Source organism: Mustelus asterias, chromosome 31 (genome assembly GCF_964213995.1).
Source record: "Mustelus asterias chromosome 31, sMusAst1.hap1.1, whole genome shotgun sequence".
NCBI classification, from domain to species: domain Eukaryota; kingdom Metazoa; phylum Chordata; class Chondrichthyes; order Carcharhiniformes; family Triakidae; genus Mustelus; species Mustelus asterias.
In genome coordinates this window covers 781,049-799,416 of record NC_135831.1, presented here as the reverse complement: position 1 = coordinate 799,416, position 18,368 = coordinate 781,049, and the positions used below count along the sequence as shown (strand labels likewise).

At 50.2% G+C, this 18,368-nt stretch overlaps 1 protein-coding gene across 1 annotated transcript in view; it reads right to left on the bottom strand.

Moving 5' to 3' along the window:
• Positions 1-18,368, bottom strand: part of dnah2 (dynein, axonemal, heavy chain 2) — a 232,295-nt gene that overhangs the window by 166,498 nt on the left and 47,429 nt on the right. The window contains exons 14-20 of the mRNA XM_078200892.1: positions 15,109-15,255; positions 14,667-14,823; positions 11,018-11,257; positions 8,585-8,773; positions 6,132-6,279; positions 3,783-3,975; positions 1,579-1,779 (exon numbers count right to left, since the gene is read on the bottom strand). Of these exons, the coding sequence (XP_078057018.1) occupies positions 1,579-1,779; positions 3,783-3,975; positions 6,132-6,279; positions 8,585-8,773; positions 11,018-11,257; positions 14,667-14,823; positions 15,109-15,255 (1,275 nt within the window). The remainder of the gene's footprint in view (positions 1-1,578; positions 1,780-3,782; positions 3,976-6,131; positions 6,280-8,584; positions 8,774-11,017; positions 11,258-14,666; positions 14,824-15,108; positions 15,256-18,368) is intronic.

Sequence of the window (18,368 nt, the reverse complement as noted above, 5' to 3'; positions counted from 1 at the left end):
GGGTGGTGGAGGCAGGCACGCTGACATCGTTTAAGACTTACCTGGATAGTCACATGAGCAGTCTGGGAATGGAGGGATACAAACGATTGGTCTAGTTGGACCAAGGAGCGGCACAGGCTTGGAGGGCCGAAGGGCCCGTTTCCCGTGCTGTACTGTTCTTTGTTCTTGTTTCATGGGCCTTTTCCTTGTTTTTATATTATTCCTACTCCTGTTAGTTTTTTGTTGTGTGGGGTAGTGGATGGGGATTGTATTTGTGTGGGGGGGGGGGGGGGGGTGGGGAACAGGGTGTTGGTCGGCCCCCCTGGAGGAAGGGGGCAGTGGGTGAGTGGCTTCTGCCGTATTTTAGGTGGTTGGGGAGAACTGGTTGTTGAAGTGGTGTGTGTTCGGGGGAGGGTTAGGGAGAGGGTCTTTCTTAAAGAATTTTTTTTCCCGACCATCACAGAATCAAATGACTGATAATGAAGCAATGGGACAAAGAGAAAGAGAAAGAGAGAGAGAGAGGAGAGGGGATTTCACCCAAGGTCAGTATTTATCAGAATCATAGAATCTCTACAGTGCAGAAGGAGGCCATTCGGCCCATCGAGCCTGCATCGACAACAACCTCACCCAGGCCCTATCCTCTTAACCGCACTTATTTACCCCAACTAGTCCCCCTGACACTAAGGGGCAATTTAGCACGGCCAATCCATCTAACCTACACATCTTTCAGACTGTGTGAGGAAACCGGAGCACCCGGAGGAAACCCACGCAGACACGGGGAGAACGTGCAGATTCCACACAGTCGCCGGAATTGAACCCGGATCCCTGGCACTGTGAGGCAGCAATGCTAACCACTGTGCCACCGTGCCGCCCAGGCTAGGCTATCAGAAATAAAAGCAGGTGACCTTGTCATTGTCCCACTACAGTTTATGGGAGCTTGCTGTGCATAAATTGGCGACTGAATTTCCTACATTGAAACAGTGACCATTCCTCAAAAGTACTTCCATTGGCTTTGGGGCACTCTGAGAAGGGAAGGCGCGAGAGAAATTCAAGTCTCCCATTTGGAATTGAGCCATGGAGAGAGTGAGAGCCATCACAAGAGCAGGGAACTATCTTTAAAAGGAGTGAACCTCCCCGTCCATTCACTGACTTACTGAAGGTGGTGGGAAAGAGGGAACGACCAGGTTTTCAGCCTGGGGAAATGGAATCAAAGAACAGTACAGCACAGGAACAGGCCCTTCGGCCCTCCAAGCCTGCGCTGGTCATGGTGCCTGAACTAAAACCGTATGCGCTTACGGAGTCCGTTACCTTCCATTCCCATCCTATTCATGTATTCGTCTAGTTGCCCCTAAATGCCGCTATCGTACCTGCTCCCACCTCCTCCCCGGGCAGCGCGTTCCGGACATTCACCACCCTCTGTGTAAAAAACTTACCTCGCACATCTCCTCTAAACTTTTCCCCACGCACCTTAAACCCATGTCCCCGAGTACTTGACTCTTCTACCCTGGGAAAGAGCATCTGACTATCCACTCAGTCCACGCCCCTCCTAATCCTGTAGAGCTCTATCACAAGCCAGGCTCGAGTGGAATGTGTACCCACTTGGTGCGGTTCTCTTCCAGGAACTGACAGAAGTCCAGCAGCATGTGGCCTGCCATCTCGCTCAGCAGGGTGGTGAACTTGTTTTGCCACTCGTTGCAATGTTGCACCAGGGAGAATTTCAGCGGCGAGCAGTCGAGGAGCACCAGCTGAATCTGAACGACGGTCTCCTCCTTCTGGACGTTGTTGGCCACCTCGGTGTAACTGCAGAGGAGGAGCAAGGTTCGAGTGAGGAGGTGACAACAGCACCAGTGGACGGCAGCAGCGACTGATTTTATTTTCACTTGTCAACCACAGAATCATAAAATCCCGACAGTACAGGAGGCCACTCAGCCCATCGAGCCTGCACCGACAACAAGCCCATCCAGGTCCTATCTCTGTAACCCCACGTATTTACCCCGCTAATTCCCCTAAGGGACAATTTAGCACGGCCAATCCCTCTAACCTGCATATTTTTTGACTGTGGGGGGAAATCAGAGCACCCGGAGGAAACCCACGCAGACACAGGGAGGATGTACAAACTCCACACAAGCAGTCACCCAAGGCTGGAGTCGAACACAGGTCCCTGGTGCTGTGAGGCAGCAGTGCTAAGCACTGTGCCGCCGCGCCACCTTGATTTATAGTGAAGTTCCAGTCTCAGGAGCTGGGAAGAGGATAGCCAGAAGGGCAAGAGGAAGACTGTGTCTCCACTGGAGCTCTTCACTCCCAATCCCCATTTACACTCGGCCTTTCCATATGATTCATCACTTTCCTATTACGGAGATAATGTTCGCCGTTGTATCAACAGGTAAAGCATTCCAACATTTGAAAACCCTTTGAGTGAAAATATTCTTCTAATTGTCCATTTTGTTCCTCCAGTGTGATCTAAACAAAGTGTAGAGGGGGAAAGCTATGCGCAGCGCTCCAAGGGAGGGGGTGTAAACAAAATATATGGGGATTAGATTGTGCACAGCACTCCACGTGTTGTAGGGTGGCACAGTGGACCTTATTGTCCCAAGACTTGGGAGGGGACTCAGGGTTTCTCCATCCAATTCCTACCCAGTGACCCAGGCTGCTTGTGTTTGGGAGTTGGGTGAGGAAAGGACGGCACCTTATGGACTGATGATGACAGTGTGTAGCTTCGGGTATGAGGAAGGCCAATGTGACCAACAGGAAGGATGGATCGGTGACCGGGTAAGAAACCTCCGCAAGAGGCACAAGGGGCTTAATAAACTGGAGAGGGAAAAAAACTGATTGGAAACAGGGGTTCAAAGTGTGCAGAGGACGCTGAAAGTCTGCAAAGGGATATAGATAGTCTAAGTGAGTGGGCGAGGGTCTGGCAGATGGAGTACAATGTTGGTAAATGTGAGGTCATCCATTTTGTAGGAATAACAGCAAAATGGACTATTATTTGAATGGTAAAAAATTGCAGCATGCTGCTGTGCAGAGGGACCTGGGTGTCCTTGTGCAGGAATCTCAAGGAGTTGGTTTGCAGGTGCAGCAGGTAATTAAGAAGGCAAATGGAATTTTGTCCTTCATTGCGAGAGGGATGGAGTTTAAAAACAGCGAGGTTATGTTGCAGCTGTATAAGGTGCTGGTGAGGCCACACCTGGAGTACTGTGTACAGTTTTGGTCTCCTTACTTGAGAAAGGATATACTGGCACTGGAGGGGGTGCAGAGGAGATTCACTAGGTTGATTCCAGAGTTGAAAGGGTTGGCTTATGAGGAGAGACTGAGTAGACTGGGGCTATACTGATTGGAATTCAGAAGAATGAGGAGAGATCTTATAGAAACATATCAGATTATGAAGGGAATAGATAAGATAGAAGCAGGGAAGTTGTTTCCACTGGCGGGTGAAACTCGAACTCGGGGGCATAGCCTCAAAATAAGGGGAAGCAGATTTAGGACTGAGTTGAGGAGGAACTTCTTCACACAAAGGGTTGTGAATCTGTGGAATTCCCTGCCCAGTGAAGCAGTTGAGGCTACCTCATTGAATGTTTTTAAGGCAAGGATAGATAGATTTTTGAACAGTAAAGGAATTAAGGGTTATGGTGAGCGGGCGGGTAAGTGGAGCTGAGTCCACAAAAAGATCAGCCATGATCTTATTGAATGGCGGAGCAGGCTCGAGGGGCCAGATGGCCCACTCCTGCTCCTAGTTCTTATGTTCTTATGTTCAATCCCCCCGCCCCCCCACCCCAGGATTTCAAAGCCGGCCCAATATCTCTCACCGGGCAATGTCTGCATCGAAGGAAGACACAGCTGGATTGAGGCGCTGGTAGCGGCGGATGAAGGAATCTTTGTTGATCTCCCAGATCTCGCGGTAGGTGTCCCAGGTTTTCAAATAGTTCTGCAGGTTGGCAGCATTGGTCGCCATGCCACTGTTGATCATGCCTTGGATCTTCTTAATCTCCTCATCATTCTCTGCAGGAAGAAAAGGTGCTGCAATAATCACAGCTGCATTGATATAGCACCTTTAACGTGGTAAAACCTCCCAATGCGCTTCGCAAGAATGGACCGAGACAAACAAGCACAGTATCAGGACAGGAGGACAAAAGCTTGGTAAGATTTTAAAGAGCATTTTTGAGGCAGTTTTAGGGAGGAAGTTTCAGAGTTTAGGGTCCAGGCAGCTGAAGGCTCGGCCGCCAATGGTGGAGTGTTTAAAATGAGGAATGTGCAAGATAGCAGAATTGGAGAAATGCAGAGACTCAGAGGCTTCTCGAGCTGGAGGAAATGGCAGAGACCGGGGCAGGGGGAGGCCACAGAGGGATTTGAAAACAACTATGAGAATTTTTTGTTTTAAATCAAGGCATCTCCAGACTGGGAGACGACAGAGGATAGATTTGAAGGGGACGATGGAGCAAGCATTTCTATTTTGATACAGTAAGAAGTCTCACTACACCAGGTTAAAGTCCAACAGGTTTATCTGGAATCACGAGCTTTCGGAGCGCCGCAGGTTCACTCACCTGATGAAGGAGCAGCGCTCCGAAAGCTCGTGATACCAAATAAACCTGTTGGACTTTAACCTGGTGCGGAGAGACTTCTTACTGTGCCCACCCCAGTCCAACGCCGGCATCTCCACATCATGGCTACCATTTTGACACAGGCAGCCCAAAGGTGCTCCACCTGCTGGGTGAAATCTCATATAGCCTATTCCCATGCAGGGGATTGTACTGCGTGTGCGTGAGTGTGCCTGTGCGGTGTGTGTGGACATGTGAACCTGTGTGTGTGTGTGTGTACCCAGGTGTGTGTGTGTGTGTGTGTGTGTGTGTGCATGTGCCTGTGTGTGCGTGTGCTTGTGTGTGAACGTAGTAGTGTTTGTGAGCGAGTCCCTGTGTGCATGTGCGTGTGAGCATGTGCGTATGTGTGTGACTGTACGTGCATGTGTGCGCACATGCCTGTGTATGCATGCCTGTGTTTGTGTGTGTGTGTGCCTGTGTCTCTGCCCCTTACTGTCCAAAGATGTGTAGGTTAGGTGAATTGGCCATGCTAAATTGGGATAATGATGCAGCTATATAAGACCCTCGTCAGACCCCACCTGGAGTACTGTGCTCAGTTCTGGTCGCCTCATTACAGGAAGGATGTGGAAAAGATTGAAAGGGTGCAGAGGAGATTTACAAGGATGTTGCCTGGATTGAGTGGCATGCCTTATGAGGATAGGTTGATGGAGCTCAGTCTTCTCTCCTTGGAGAGACGTAGGATGAGAGGAGACCTAATAGAGGTATATAAGATGTTGAGAGGCATAGATCGGGTGGAAATGGCTGCTACGAGAGGACACAGGTTTAGGGTGCTGGGGGGTAGGTACAGGGGAGATGTTAGGGGTAAGTTTTTCACACAGAGGGTGGTGGGCGAGTGGAATCGGCTGCCGTCAGTGGTGGTGAAGGCGAACTCAATGGGGTCTTTTAAGAGACTCCTGGATGAGTACATGGAGCGTAATAGGATGGAGGGTTATAGGTAGGTCTAGAAGGTAGGGATGTGTTCGGCACAACTTGTGGGCCGAAGGGCCTGTTTGTGCTGTAGTTTTTCTATGTTCTATGTTCTAAATTGCCCCTTAGTGTCCAAAGATGTACAGGTTAAGTGGATTGGCCATGCTAAATTGCCCCTTAGTGTCCAAAGATGTGTGGGTTAGGGGGATTGGCCATGGGAAATTGCCCCTTAGTGTCCAAAGTTGTACAGGTTAAGTGGATTAGCCATGCTAAATTGCCCCTTAGTGTCAGGGGGATGACAAGGGGTTAAGGGGACAGGGCCTGGATGGGATTGTGGTCGGTGCAGACTCGATGGGCCGAATGGCCTCCTTCTATGCTATTAAGAAAAAAGATATGTTGCAGAGTGGCGTTTCATGGTCTGACGTTTTGTGATGTAGTAACCTGATGAACACTCACCTGATGAAGGAGCAGCGCTCCGAAAGCTCGTGATTCCAAATAAACCGGTGTTGTAAAACTTCTTACTGTGCTTACCCCAGTCCAACGCCGGCATCTCCACATCGTGGTTTTGTGATGTGATACCTTTGAGATAGGTGTCACTCAGGAGCCACGCTACCTGCTCGGATTTTAACGTGGGGCCGCGCAGTTGCCGCTTACCGATGTTTTGGTGGACAGGAATGAGGATTGACTTCCTCCTGGTCAGTAGCTCTGGGATCCGCTTGAAGATGGAGAGGGTGTTCTTAATCTGAAAGCTGATGCTGTTGACAACGTTTGCGAGCCGAGAGAGAGTTGGGGAGAATTCCACCTGGGGGGAGGGAGGGGCAGGTCAGCAGAGGATTAGCAGCTGCCCCGACAACACAAACCCACGACGGAACGGGGAGGCCATTCAGCCCCTTCAGCACGTTCCACATTCGATCAGCTCGTGCTGGACCAGCGCGTCAACTCTGCCTTGATCCTTGTTTCAGAAATATCCTTACCCCCAAACAAAATAGTTTGACAAGTAACAGCGCCAGCTTCGTCCACCACCTCCCCCACCCCCCAGCCCCCCCAGCACCATCAGAGGAAACCGTTTCTCTAGCTGTCTATTCGACCAAATCTTCCACCGTCTTTGTGATATATATAAATGATTTGCAGAAGAATCATAAAATCTACAGTGCCGAAGAAGCCATACGGCCCATCGAGTCTGCACTGACAACAATCCCACCCAGGCTCTATCTCCGTAACCCCACATATTTATCCTCCAAATCCCCCTGACACTAAGGGGCAATTTAGCATGGCCAATCCACCTAACCTGCACATCTTTGGACACTAAGGGGCAATTTAGCACGGCCAATCACCCTAACCTATACATCTTTGGACACTAAGGGACACTTTAGCATGGCCAATCCACCTAAACTGCACCGTAACCTGCAGCACACTGGCACAGTGGTTAGCACTGCTGCCTCACAGCTCCAGGGACCTGGGTTTGATTCCCGGCTCGGGTCACTGTCTGTGTGGAGTTTGCACGTTCTCCCCGTGTCTGCGTGGGTTTCCTCTGGGTGCTCCGGGATCCTCCCACAGTCCAAAGATGTGCGGGTTAGGTTGATTGGCCATGCTAAAATTGCCCCTTAGTGTCCTGAGATGCGTAAGTATGAGGGATTAACGGATAAATATGAAGGGATATGAGGGTAGGGCCTGAGTAGGATTGTGGTCGGTGCAGACTCGATGGGCCAAATGACCTATTTCTGCACTGTAGGGTTTCTATGATTCTATGATCTTTGGACACTCAGGGGAAATTTAGCATGGCCAATCCACCTAACCCGCACATCTTTGCACACTAAGGGGCAATTTAGCACGGCCAATCCAGCTAACCCGCACATCTTTGGACTGTGGGAGGAAACCGGAGCACCCGGAGGAAACCCACGCAGACACAGGGAGAACGTGCAGACTCCACACAGACAGTGACCCGGAATTGAACCCAGGGCCCTGGCTCTGTGAGGCAGCAGTGCTAACTACTGTGCCACCATGCCACCCCAAATGTAGCTGATCTGATTAGTAACTTTGCAGACGACACAGAGATTGGGGGAGCTGCGGATAGTGAGGAGGATTGCCAGAGGAAACAGGAGGATATAGATAGGCTGGAGACTTGGGCGGGGAATGGCAGATGGAATTTAATCTGGGCAAATGTGAGATGATGCATTTTGAAAGTCTAATGCAGGAGGGAAGTGTACAATAAATGGCAGAACCCTTAGAAGCATTAACAAAGGGATCTGGGCGTACAGGTCCACAATTCCCTGAAAGTGGCCACGCAAGTGGATAAGGTGGTCAAGAAGGCATACGGCAGGCTTGCTTTCATCTCCTAGTGCTGCCAAATAAACCTGTTGGACTTTAACCTGGTGTTGTGAGACTTCTTACTGTGTTCATCAGCCGGGGAATTGGGTATAAAAATTGGCAAGTCATGTTGCAGCTGTATAGAACTTTGGTTCGGCCACATTTGGAAAATTGTGTACAGTTCTGGTCAGCACACTAAGAGAAGGATGTGGAGGCTTTGGAGAGAGTACAGAAAAGATCTACCAGGACGTTGCCTGGTTTGGAGGATATTCGCTGTGAGGAGAGACTGGACAAACTTGGGTTGTTTTCACTTGAACATCGGAGGCTGAGGGACGACCTGATAGAAGTTTACAAAATGATAGATAGAATGGATAGTTGGAGTCTTTTTCCCAGGGTAGGAGTGTTGATTACTGGGGGATATGGGTTTAAGGTAAAAGGGGGAAAGTTTAAAGGAGATGTGAGGGGTAAATATTTTACACAGAGGGTGGTAAGTGCCTGGAATGCGCTGCCAGAGGAGGTGGTAGAAGCAGCTACAATAGCAACGTTTAAGAGGCATCTTGACAGATACATGAATAGGAGGGGGATAGAGGGATACGGACCGCGTAGAGGCAAAAGGTCTTTAGTTTAGAAAGGTGTCATGTGTTGGTGCGGGCTTGGTGGGCCGAAGGGCCTGTTCCTGTGCTGTACTGATCTTTGTTCTGTGTGGTAAACATGTCGATCTGACCACCCTCGACCTTCCATGGGTTCACGGGAGTGTGGGAGCTCCACACTGAATGCAGCAGGCGGTGAAATGGCCTTACCCGTGGCGGACTGCCCAGTGTATCATCCAGAAGGATCACCATCACCCTGAAGAGAGCGTTGGGCGTGGATTTGGGGTCCCCGTTGATGGCCTTGGACAGCTCCTGCAGCGACCGTTTAATGTTCAGTCTGAAGGCTTCTTCCACCATTCGGTCAACTTTCTTGGCATAATTCAGCCAAAAGTGCTGCACCTGTAAATCCACGGGGAGCAAGATCGAAAGGGAGATTAGACATCAAAATCACAGCAAGCGTCAAACCGACGAGACGAGCAAAGCTGGCCATTTCCAAAAAGGAGCTGGATAAATATTTGAAGGGGAAGAGAATCACAAAGTCAAAGGGAAAGAGAGCAGAGTGGAGTGGGCCTCGTGGGAATGGCCTCCTTCAGGGCGGTGTGATTAACATCAATCAGCATGGTGGCCCCACTGTCCCACTGCTTGTAGAATCAGAGAGTTCCTACAGTGCAGGAGGCTATTCAGCCCATCGGGTCTGCACCGACTCTCCACCAGAGCATCTTATCCAGGCCCAACTCTGCCCTATCCCCATAACCCCACTCAATTAGCATGGCCAATCCACCTAACCTTCACATCTTTGGACACTAAGGGCCAATTTAGCACGGCCAATCCACCTAACCTGCACATCTTTGGACACTAAGGGGCAATTTAGCATGGCCAATCCACCTAACCTACATACTTTTGGACACTAAGGGGCAATTTAGCATGGCCAATCCACCTAACCTACATACTTTTGGACATTAAGGGGCAATTTACCACAAACCCACCTGTGTCCTATCCTCATAACCCCATGCATTTACCCTAGCTAGTCCCCCTGACACTAAGGGGCAATTTAGCACGGCCAATGCACGTAACCTGCACATCTTTGGACTGTGGGAGGAAACCGGAGCACCCGGGGGAAATCCACGCAGACACGGGGAGAATGTGCAAACTCCACACAGACAGTGACCCGAGGCTAGAATTGAACCCGGGTCCCTGGCGCAGTGAGACAGCAGTGCTCACCGCTGCTGCTTTTGTATTTATGTAGGATGTCCCCCAGCACTCTGTCTGAAGGGACTGCGTCTCAGGCTGGGGCTCGCGATAATCTTTTGCCCAAACGCCCACTCCTCACAGAGGCAGCCAAACAGCCTTGAGCCTTTTTACCCCCTCAGTGCTCAAAACGGATGCCGGCAGTGAGGGATTTCCAGCTGCCACATGTCACTCGGAGGAACGATCAGTACAGGGCAGCGGCGAGTGGATGGAGAACGGACTGAACCGCTTCCTTTGGGTATGAACGGAGGTACGGCACTGCCTCACGCAGGGCTCATTCCCTGTAGCATTCCATTTGAGTGTGAGGTGAGAGCCACAGTCTCTGAGAGATAGGAACCATGGGTAGCAATTAAGGTGGAGAAAAGATAGAACCATAGACTATTACAGCACAGAAGGAGGCCATTCGGCCCATCGTGGCTGCGCCAGCTCCCAAAAGAGCTAGTCCCATTCTCCGTAGCCCTCTATATTCATCTTCCAATGTGTATCCAGCTCTCTTTAGAAACCTCCTATGGAATCCGTGTCCACCCCTCTCGCAGGCAGTGCATTCCAAATCCCAACAGCTCTCCCGAGTCAAGAGGTTTCTGCTCCCAGCTCGCTTGCTGACCACCTTGGGATTGTGACAGCGAGCCACTGACGCACCAACTGGTGGAAACAGAATATCTTTCTTCACCCCATCACTTTCAGCACCTCAATACGATCACCTCTTCATCTTCTCTGCTCCAAGGTAAATGAGCCCAATCTCTCTAACCTTCCCTGTTATCTCGAATTCCTCATTCCTGGTATCATTCGAGTGAATCTCCTTTGCACTCTGCAGGGCTTTAACATCCTTCCTTAAATAAGGTGCTCAGAACTGAACACAATACTCCAAAAATGTGCACTGACCAATGACCAATGAAGTGACTGTGAAAATCCCCCTAGTCGCCACACTCCGGTGCCTGTTCGGGTAACACTGGAGGGAGAATTTAGCACGGCCAATGCACCCTAACCAGCACGTCTTTCAGACTGTGGGAGGAAACCGGAGCACCCGGAGGAAACCCACGCAGACACGGGGAGAACGTGCAGACTCCACACAGACAGTGACCCCAGCTGGGAATCGAAGCCGGGTCCCTGGCGCTGTGAGGCAGCAGTTCTAGAGATGTAGCATCAAGTCCTTGCTTTTACACTCAATGACTCCATAACCCCAAGGATTCTATAAGCCTTCCTGTCAGCGGGGAATTGGGACGAGCTTCGGGATTTTAAAAAAAAGGGGCGGCATGGACAAGTTGGGCCGAAGGGCCTGTTTCCATGCCGTAAACCTCTATCACTCTAGTCCGACCGACTGCTTCAACTTGCCTGGCCGCCACGGAGGGATACGGAAAGTCATTGTATAAATACATCACAGCACATCATACTCACCTCAGACCCATCATTCTTAAAGACGAGATATGTTTGGCGCATGATGGTGACGATCTCCTTGTGTAGTTTTAAGAGTTTGTTCTGGACCTTTTCTTGGTGGGCTTGCTGTGCGTCTTGGAACTCCTTGTCATTGTACGTGCGCTTGCTGTCGATAAGCACCAGCAACATTTCACTCATCTGGTAGGCGTACTGTTTAATGGCCAGGCTCGAGGCTTTGTACTCATCGATTGTCAGCTGCAGCTAAGTGGGGATACAGATCACGATAATAAACGCTCTGGTCTCTCACATTAACAAGATTCAGAGATATCAATCCACACAGAATTTACAGCACACAAACAGGCCATTTGGCCCAACTGGACCAGACTGTTGTTTCTGCTCTTGGCAAGTCTCCTTCCAGCTCCTCTCCATCTCAGTCAACATCTCCTTCGATTCCTTTTTCCCTCATTCTAGGAACGCCCTGCATAGAGTGATACACTCCCGAGGACCTCCTGTGAATAGTGACACACTCCCCGGGATCCCCCTGTAAATACTGACACACTCCCCGGGATCCCCCTGTAAATACTGACATACACCCCGGGATCCCCTGTAAATACTGACACACTCCCCGGGATCCCCCTGTAAATACTTACATACACCCCGGGGACCTCCTGTAAATACTGACACTCCCCGGGGACTCCCTGTAAACACTGACACACTCCCCGGGGACTCCCTGTAAATACTGACACACTCCCCGGGGACTCCCTGTAAATACTGACACACTCCCCGGGGACCCCCTGTAAATACTGACACACTCCCAAGGACCCCCTGTAAATACTGACACACTCTCCCGGGACCCCCTGTAAATACTGACACACTCCCCAGGGACCCCCTGTAAATACTGACACACTCCCCGGGGACCCCCTGTAAATACTGACACACTCCCCCTGGGGACCCCCTGTAAATACTGACATACACCCCGGGTCCCCCTGTAAATACTGACACACACCCCGGGTCCCCCTGTAAATACTGACACACTCCCCAGGACCCCGTGTAAATACTGACACATTACCCGGGGACCCCCTGTAAATACTGACACACACCCCGGGTCCCCCTGTAAATACTGACACACTCCCCAGGACCCCGTGTAAGTACTGACACACGCCCCAGGACCCCGTGTAAATACTGACACACTTCCCGGGGACCCCCCTGTAAATACTGACACACTCCCCGGGACCCCCCTGTAAATACTGACACACTCCCCGGGACCCCCTGTAAACACTGACACACTCCCCGGGATCCCCCTGTAAATACTGACACATTCCCCTGGGGACTCCCTGTAAATACTGACACACTTCCCGGGGACCCCCTGTAAATACTGACACACTCCCCGGGTCCCCCTGTAAATACTGACACACTCCCCAGGACCCCGTGTAAATACTGACACACTCCCCGGAGACCCCCTGTAAATACTGACACACTCCCCCGGGAACCCCCTGTAAATACTGACACACTCCCCCGGGAACCCCCTGTAAATACTGACACACTCCCCGGGGACCCCCTGTAAATACTGACACATTCCCCTGGGGACTCCCTGTAAATACTGACACACTCCCCAGGGACCCCCCTGTAAATACTGACACACTCCCCAGGGACCCCCTGTAAATACTGACACACACCCGGTCCCCCTGTAAATACTGACACACTCCCCGGGGACCCCCTGTAAATACTGACACACTCCCCAGGGACCCCCTGTAAATACTGACACACTCCCCAGGAACCCCCTTGTAAATACTGACACACTCCCCAGGGACCCCCTGTAAATACTGACACACACCCGGTCCCCCTGTAAATACTGACACACTTCCCGGTCCCCCTGTAAATACTGACACACTCCCCGGGGACCCCCTGTAAATACTGACACACTCCCCAGGGACCCCCTGTAAATACTGACACACTCCCCGGGGACCCCCTGTAAATGCTGACACAGTCCCTGGGGAGCCTTCCAAATACTATACAGTTAACAGACTGTAAATATTAGCAGAAATCACTTGTTAGTTATTGACTACGTAGAGAAAGATACAGCGACTATCTCACTGGACGCTGAGTGAGTATCTCACTGGACTCTGAGTGAGTATCTCACTGGACTCTGAGTGAGTATCTCACTGGATTCTGAGTGAGTATCTCACTGGACGCTGAGCAAGGATCTCACTGGACGCTGAGCGACTATCTCACTGGACGCTGAGCGACTATCTCACTGGACGCTGAACGAGTATCTCACTGGACGCTGAGTGAGTATCTCACTGGACGCTGAGTGAGTATCTCACTGGACGCTGAGCGACTATCTCACTGGACGCTGAGCGACTATCTCACTGGACGCTGAGTGAGTATCTCACTGGACGCTGAGTGAGTATCTCACTGGATGCTGAGTGACTATCACACTGGACGCTGAGCGACTATCTCACTGGACGCTGAGTGAGTATCTCACTGGACGCTGAGTGAGTATCTCACTGGACGCTGAGCGACTATCTCACTGGACGCTGAGTGAGTATCTCACTGGACGCTGAGTGAGTATCTCACTGGATGCTGAGTGACTATCACACTGGACGCTGAGCGACTATCTCACTGGACGCTGAGTGAGTATCTCACTGGACGCTGAGTGAGTATCTCACTGGATGCTGAGTGACTATCTCACTGGACGCTGAGTGAGTATCTCACTGGACGCTGAACGAGTATCTCACTGGACGCTGAACGAGTATCTCACTGGACGCTGAGTGAGTATCTCACTGGACGCTGAGCGACTATCTCACTGGACGCTGAGTGACTGTCTGACTGGACACTGAGTGAGTATCTCACTGGACGCTGAGTGACTATCTCACTGGACGCTGAGTGACTATCTCACTGGACGCTGAGTGACTATCTCACTGGACGCTGAGTGACTATCTCACTGGACGCTGAGCGACTATCTCACTGGACGCTGAGTGAGTATCTCACTGGACGCTGAGTGAGTATCTCACTGGACGCTGAGTGAGTATCTCACTGGACGCTGAGTGAGTATCTCACTGGACGCTGAGTGAGTATCTCACTGGACGCTGAGTGAGTATCTCACTGGACGCTGAGCGACTATCTCACTGGACGCTGAGTGAGTATCTCACTGGACGCTGAGCGACTATCTCACTGGACGCTGAGTGAGTATCTCACTGGACGCTGAGTGAGTATCTCACTGGACGCTGAGTGACTATCTCACTGGACGCTGAGTGACTATCTCACTGGACGCTGAGCGACAATCTCACTGGACGCTGAGTGACTATCTCACTGGACGCTGAGTGACTATCTCACTGGACGCTGAGTGACTATCTCACTGGACGCTGAGTGACTATCTCACTGGACGCTGAGTGACTATCTCACTGGACGCTGAGTGACTATCTCACTGGACGCTGAGTGACTATCCCACTGGACGCTGAGTGACTATCTCACTGGACGCTGAGTGACTATCTCACTGGACGCTGAGTGACTATCTCACTGGACGCTGAGTGACTATCTCACTGGACGCTGAGTGACTATCTCACTGGACGCTGAGTGACTATCTCACTGGACGCTGAGTGACTATCTCACTGGACGCTGAGTGAGTATCTCACTGGACGCTGAGTGACTATCTGACTGGTAACATTACCTGTCTAGCTTGCATTCGACATTCATCAATGAAGTAAGTGGACAGCGTCCTGGCTGACCACTGGAGCTTCGACAGCCCCGGCGCTATTTTCTTGTCCAGGAATTTGATTCTGTCTCGGAAGAGGTTCCGCTGCTCTTTCGTCAACTCATCAAGGATTCTAGAATGACAAGCAGCCTGTTACAGAGTGCTGAAGGACCCAATCTTCACACCGTTATACATTTGTTCACACACTGTGAGCATAAAGCTCCAAAGGCAACAGGCATGATTTCAGTTTGTGCCGAGTCATAGTGATTCAAGTGGATCACCAGCTAATGAGGGGCATGGACAGGGTGGATTCAGAAGTATACACAATAAGCAGGGGCAGGATGGTGAATTGTAACTTGGTGTAGGGGGGCTCACGTCCACGACACTGTTAATGGTTCCACTCTCCGCCTGCACTGACCTGTTATAATCACAGACCACCAGGAAAACAATCTCCCGGAGCATCCTCAGGTCTTCCCTCCGCTGGTAGACCTCCATAACGTAGTGAGGGATCTCAAAGGCCAAGCGCTCCCAGTAATGGATTTCATTGAATAGCTCCAACAGGTACCTGTAAAGAACAGAGGAACATCAGAGCGAGGATCAGGGGTGGGCCATTCAGCCCATCGGGCACGCTCCGCCATTCAATCCCATTGTGGCTGATCTCACCTCGGTCTCATCTCCACTTCCCTGCCCCTTCCCCATAACCCTTCATCCCCGCTGCTAATTAAAAACCTCTCCATCTCCGCTTCCCTGCCCCTTCCGTTCTAGAATATCCAAGGGGAACCATCCCCTCTATATCTACCCTGTCAATCCCCTTTCGCATCTTATAAACCTCAACAAAGAACAACAAAAAAAGAACAATACAGCACAGGAACAGGCCCTTCGGCCCTCCAAGCCTGCACCAATCATGTGTTCCTAACTAGACCATCCATTTATATCCCTCTATTCCCAGTCTGTTCATGTGACTATCTAGATAAGTCTTAAATGATCCTCTTGTGTCTCCTCATCCATCTTGCTTGGTAGTGCATTCCAGGCCCCCACCACCCTCTGTGTAAAATACGTCCCCCGCATATCTGTGTTGAACCTTGCCCCCCTTACCTTCAACTTGTGACCCCTTGTGTTTGTCATTTCCGACCTGGGAAAAAGCTTCCAACTGTTCACCCTATCTGTGCCCTTCATAATTTTATAAACTTCTATTAGGTCGCCCCTCAACCTCCGTCTTTCCAGGGAGAACAACCCTAGTTTACTCAATCTCTCCTCATAGCTAAGACCCTCCATACCAGGCAACATCCTGGTAAACCTCCTCTGCACTCTCTCCAAAGCCTCCAAGTCCTTCTGGCAGTGTGGCGACCAGAACTGGACGCAGTATTCCAAATGTGGCCTAACCAACGTTTTATATAACTGCAACATCATACGCCAACTTTTATATTCTATGCCCCATCCAATAAAGGCAAGCGTGCCATATGCCTTCTTCACCACCCTCTCCACCTGTGCTGCCACCTTTAAGGATCTGTGGACTTGTACACCCAGATCCCCCTGTGTGTCTATACTCCTGATGGTTCTGCCATTTATTGTATAGCTCCCCCCTGCATTAGATCTACCAAAATGCATCACTTCGCATTTATCTGGATTAAATTCCATCTGCCATTTCTCCGCCCAATATTCCAGCCTATCTATATCCTGCTGTATTCTCTGACAATGTTCATCACTGTCCGCAACTCCAGCAATCTTTGTGTCGTCCGCAAACTTACTAATCAGACCAGGTACATCTTTTTCCAAATCATTTATATATATCACAAACAGTAGAGGTCCCAGGACAGAGCCCTGCGGAACACCACTAGTCACAGACCTCCAATCAGAAAAAGACCCCTCCACTGCTACCCTCTGTCTTCTATGGCCAAGCCAGTTCTGTACTCATCTAGCTAGTTCAACTTTGATCCCGTGAGATTTAACCTTTTGCACCGGCCTGCCATGAGGGACCTTGTCAAATGCTTTACTAAAATCCATGTAGATGGCCCTTCCCTCATCAATCATTTTTGTCACCTCCTCAAAAGACTCAACCAAATTTGTGAGGCATGACCTCCATCGTACAAAACCATGTTGTCTATCGCTAATGAGACTATTCAGTTCTAAATGTGTATAGATCCTATCTCTAAGAATCTTCTCCAACAGTTTCCCTACCACGGACGTCAAGCTCACTGGCCTATAATTACCCGGGTTATCCTTGCTACCCTTCTTAAATAACGGGACCACATTTGCTATCCTCCAATCCTCTGGGACCTCACCTGTGTCCAATGAAGAAACAAAGATTTCTGTTAGAGGCCCAGCAATTTCATCTCTTGTCTCTCTCAGTAATCTAGGATAGATGCCATCTGGCCCTGGGGATTTGTCTACCTTAATGCTTCCTAATACACCTAACACTTCCTCCCTTGTAATTGCGATTTGTTCTAACGGGTCTACACATCCCTCAGAGACACTACCAATCAACGTGTCCCTCTCCTTTGTGAATACTGATGCAAAGTATTCATTTAGGATCTCACCTACTTCCTTGGGTTCTAAGCATAATTCCCCTCCTTTGTCCCTGAGAGGTCCGACTCTTTCTCTGACAACCCTTTTGTTCCTAACATATGTATAAAATGCCTTGGGATTCTCCTTAATCCTGTCTGCCAAGGACATTTCGTGACCCCTTTTTGCCCTTCTAACTCCCTGTTTGAGTTCTTTTCGACTTTCTCTGTATTCCTCCAGTGCTCCATCTGTTTTTAGCTGCCTGGACCTTATGTATGCCTCTTTTTTCTTTTTGATTAAACCCACAATTTCTCTGGTTATCCACGGTTCTCGAATCCTACCTTTCCTGTCCTTCCTTTTTACAGGCACATGCCTATCCTGCACTCCTATCAACTGCTCCTTAAAAGACTCCCACATGCCAGATGTGGATTTACCATCGAACAGCCTCTCCCAATCAACAGCCACCAAAGCCTGCCCAATCCGGCTGTAGTTAGCCTTTCCCCAATTCAGCACCTTACCCATAGGACAACACTCATCCTTTTCCATGACTATCCGAAAGTTTACAGAATTGTGGTCACTGTTCGCCACATGTTACCCCACTGAAACTTTGATGACCTGACCGGGCTCATTCCCCAGTACTAGGTCCAGTATAGCCCCCTCTCTAGTTGGAACCTCAGTTAGATCTCCTCCCATTCTTCTAAATTCCAGCGAGTATAGACCTTCAATTGCTCAATCTCTCTTCAGAAGACAAGTCCTTCATCCCTGGAATCAACCCAGTGAACCTTCTCTGAACTGCCTCGAATGCATTTATATCCTTCCTCAAGTACAGGGACTAAAACTGTGCGCAGTGCTCCAGGTGCCCTAAGAATGGGGCAGGATAGAAACTCAACTGGCCTAACTCCCTCTCAAGAGTACCATAGAATCTATGTAAAGGGGAACAGAGTAAGAGGGATGGATGGAGACAAGGTGGGGGGGGGAGGTGGGGATACGAGAACAACAGAGAAACAAGAGGTGGATATGAATATCACCAGGATATTCACTACGGGCCACTTGGCAGTTGCAGCTTTCCACTTTTGTGTACGTTAGGGACAGCCCCACACACCTCATCCCGTGTCGACAGCACTGACTTACGCTGCCAGTCAGCTACTTAGCCAGCATTATCGGTTTGATTCCAAC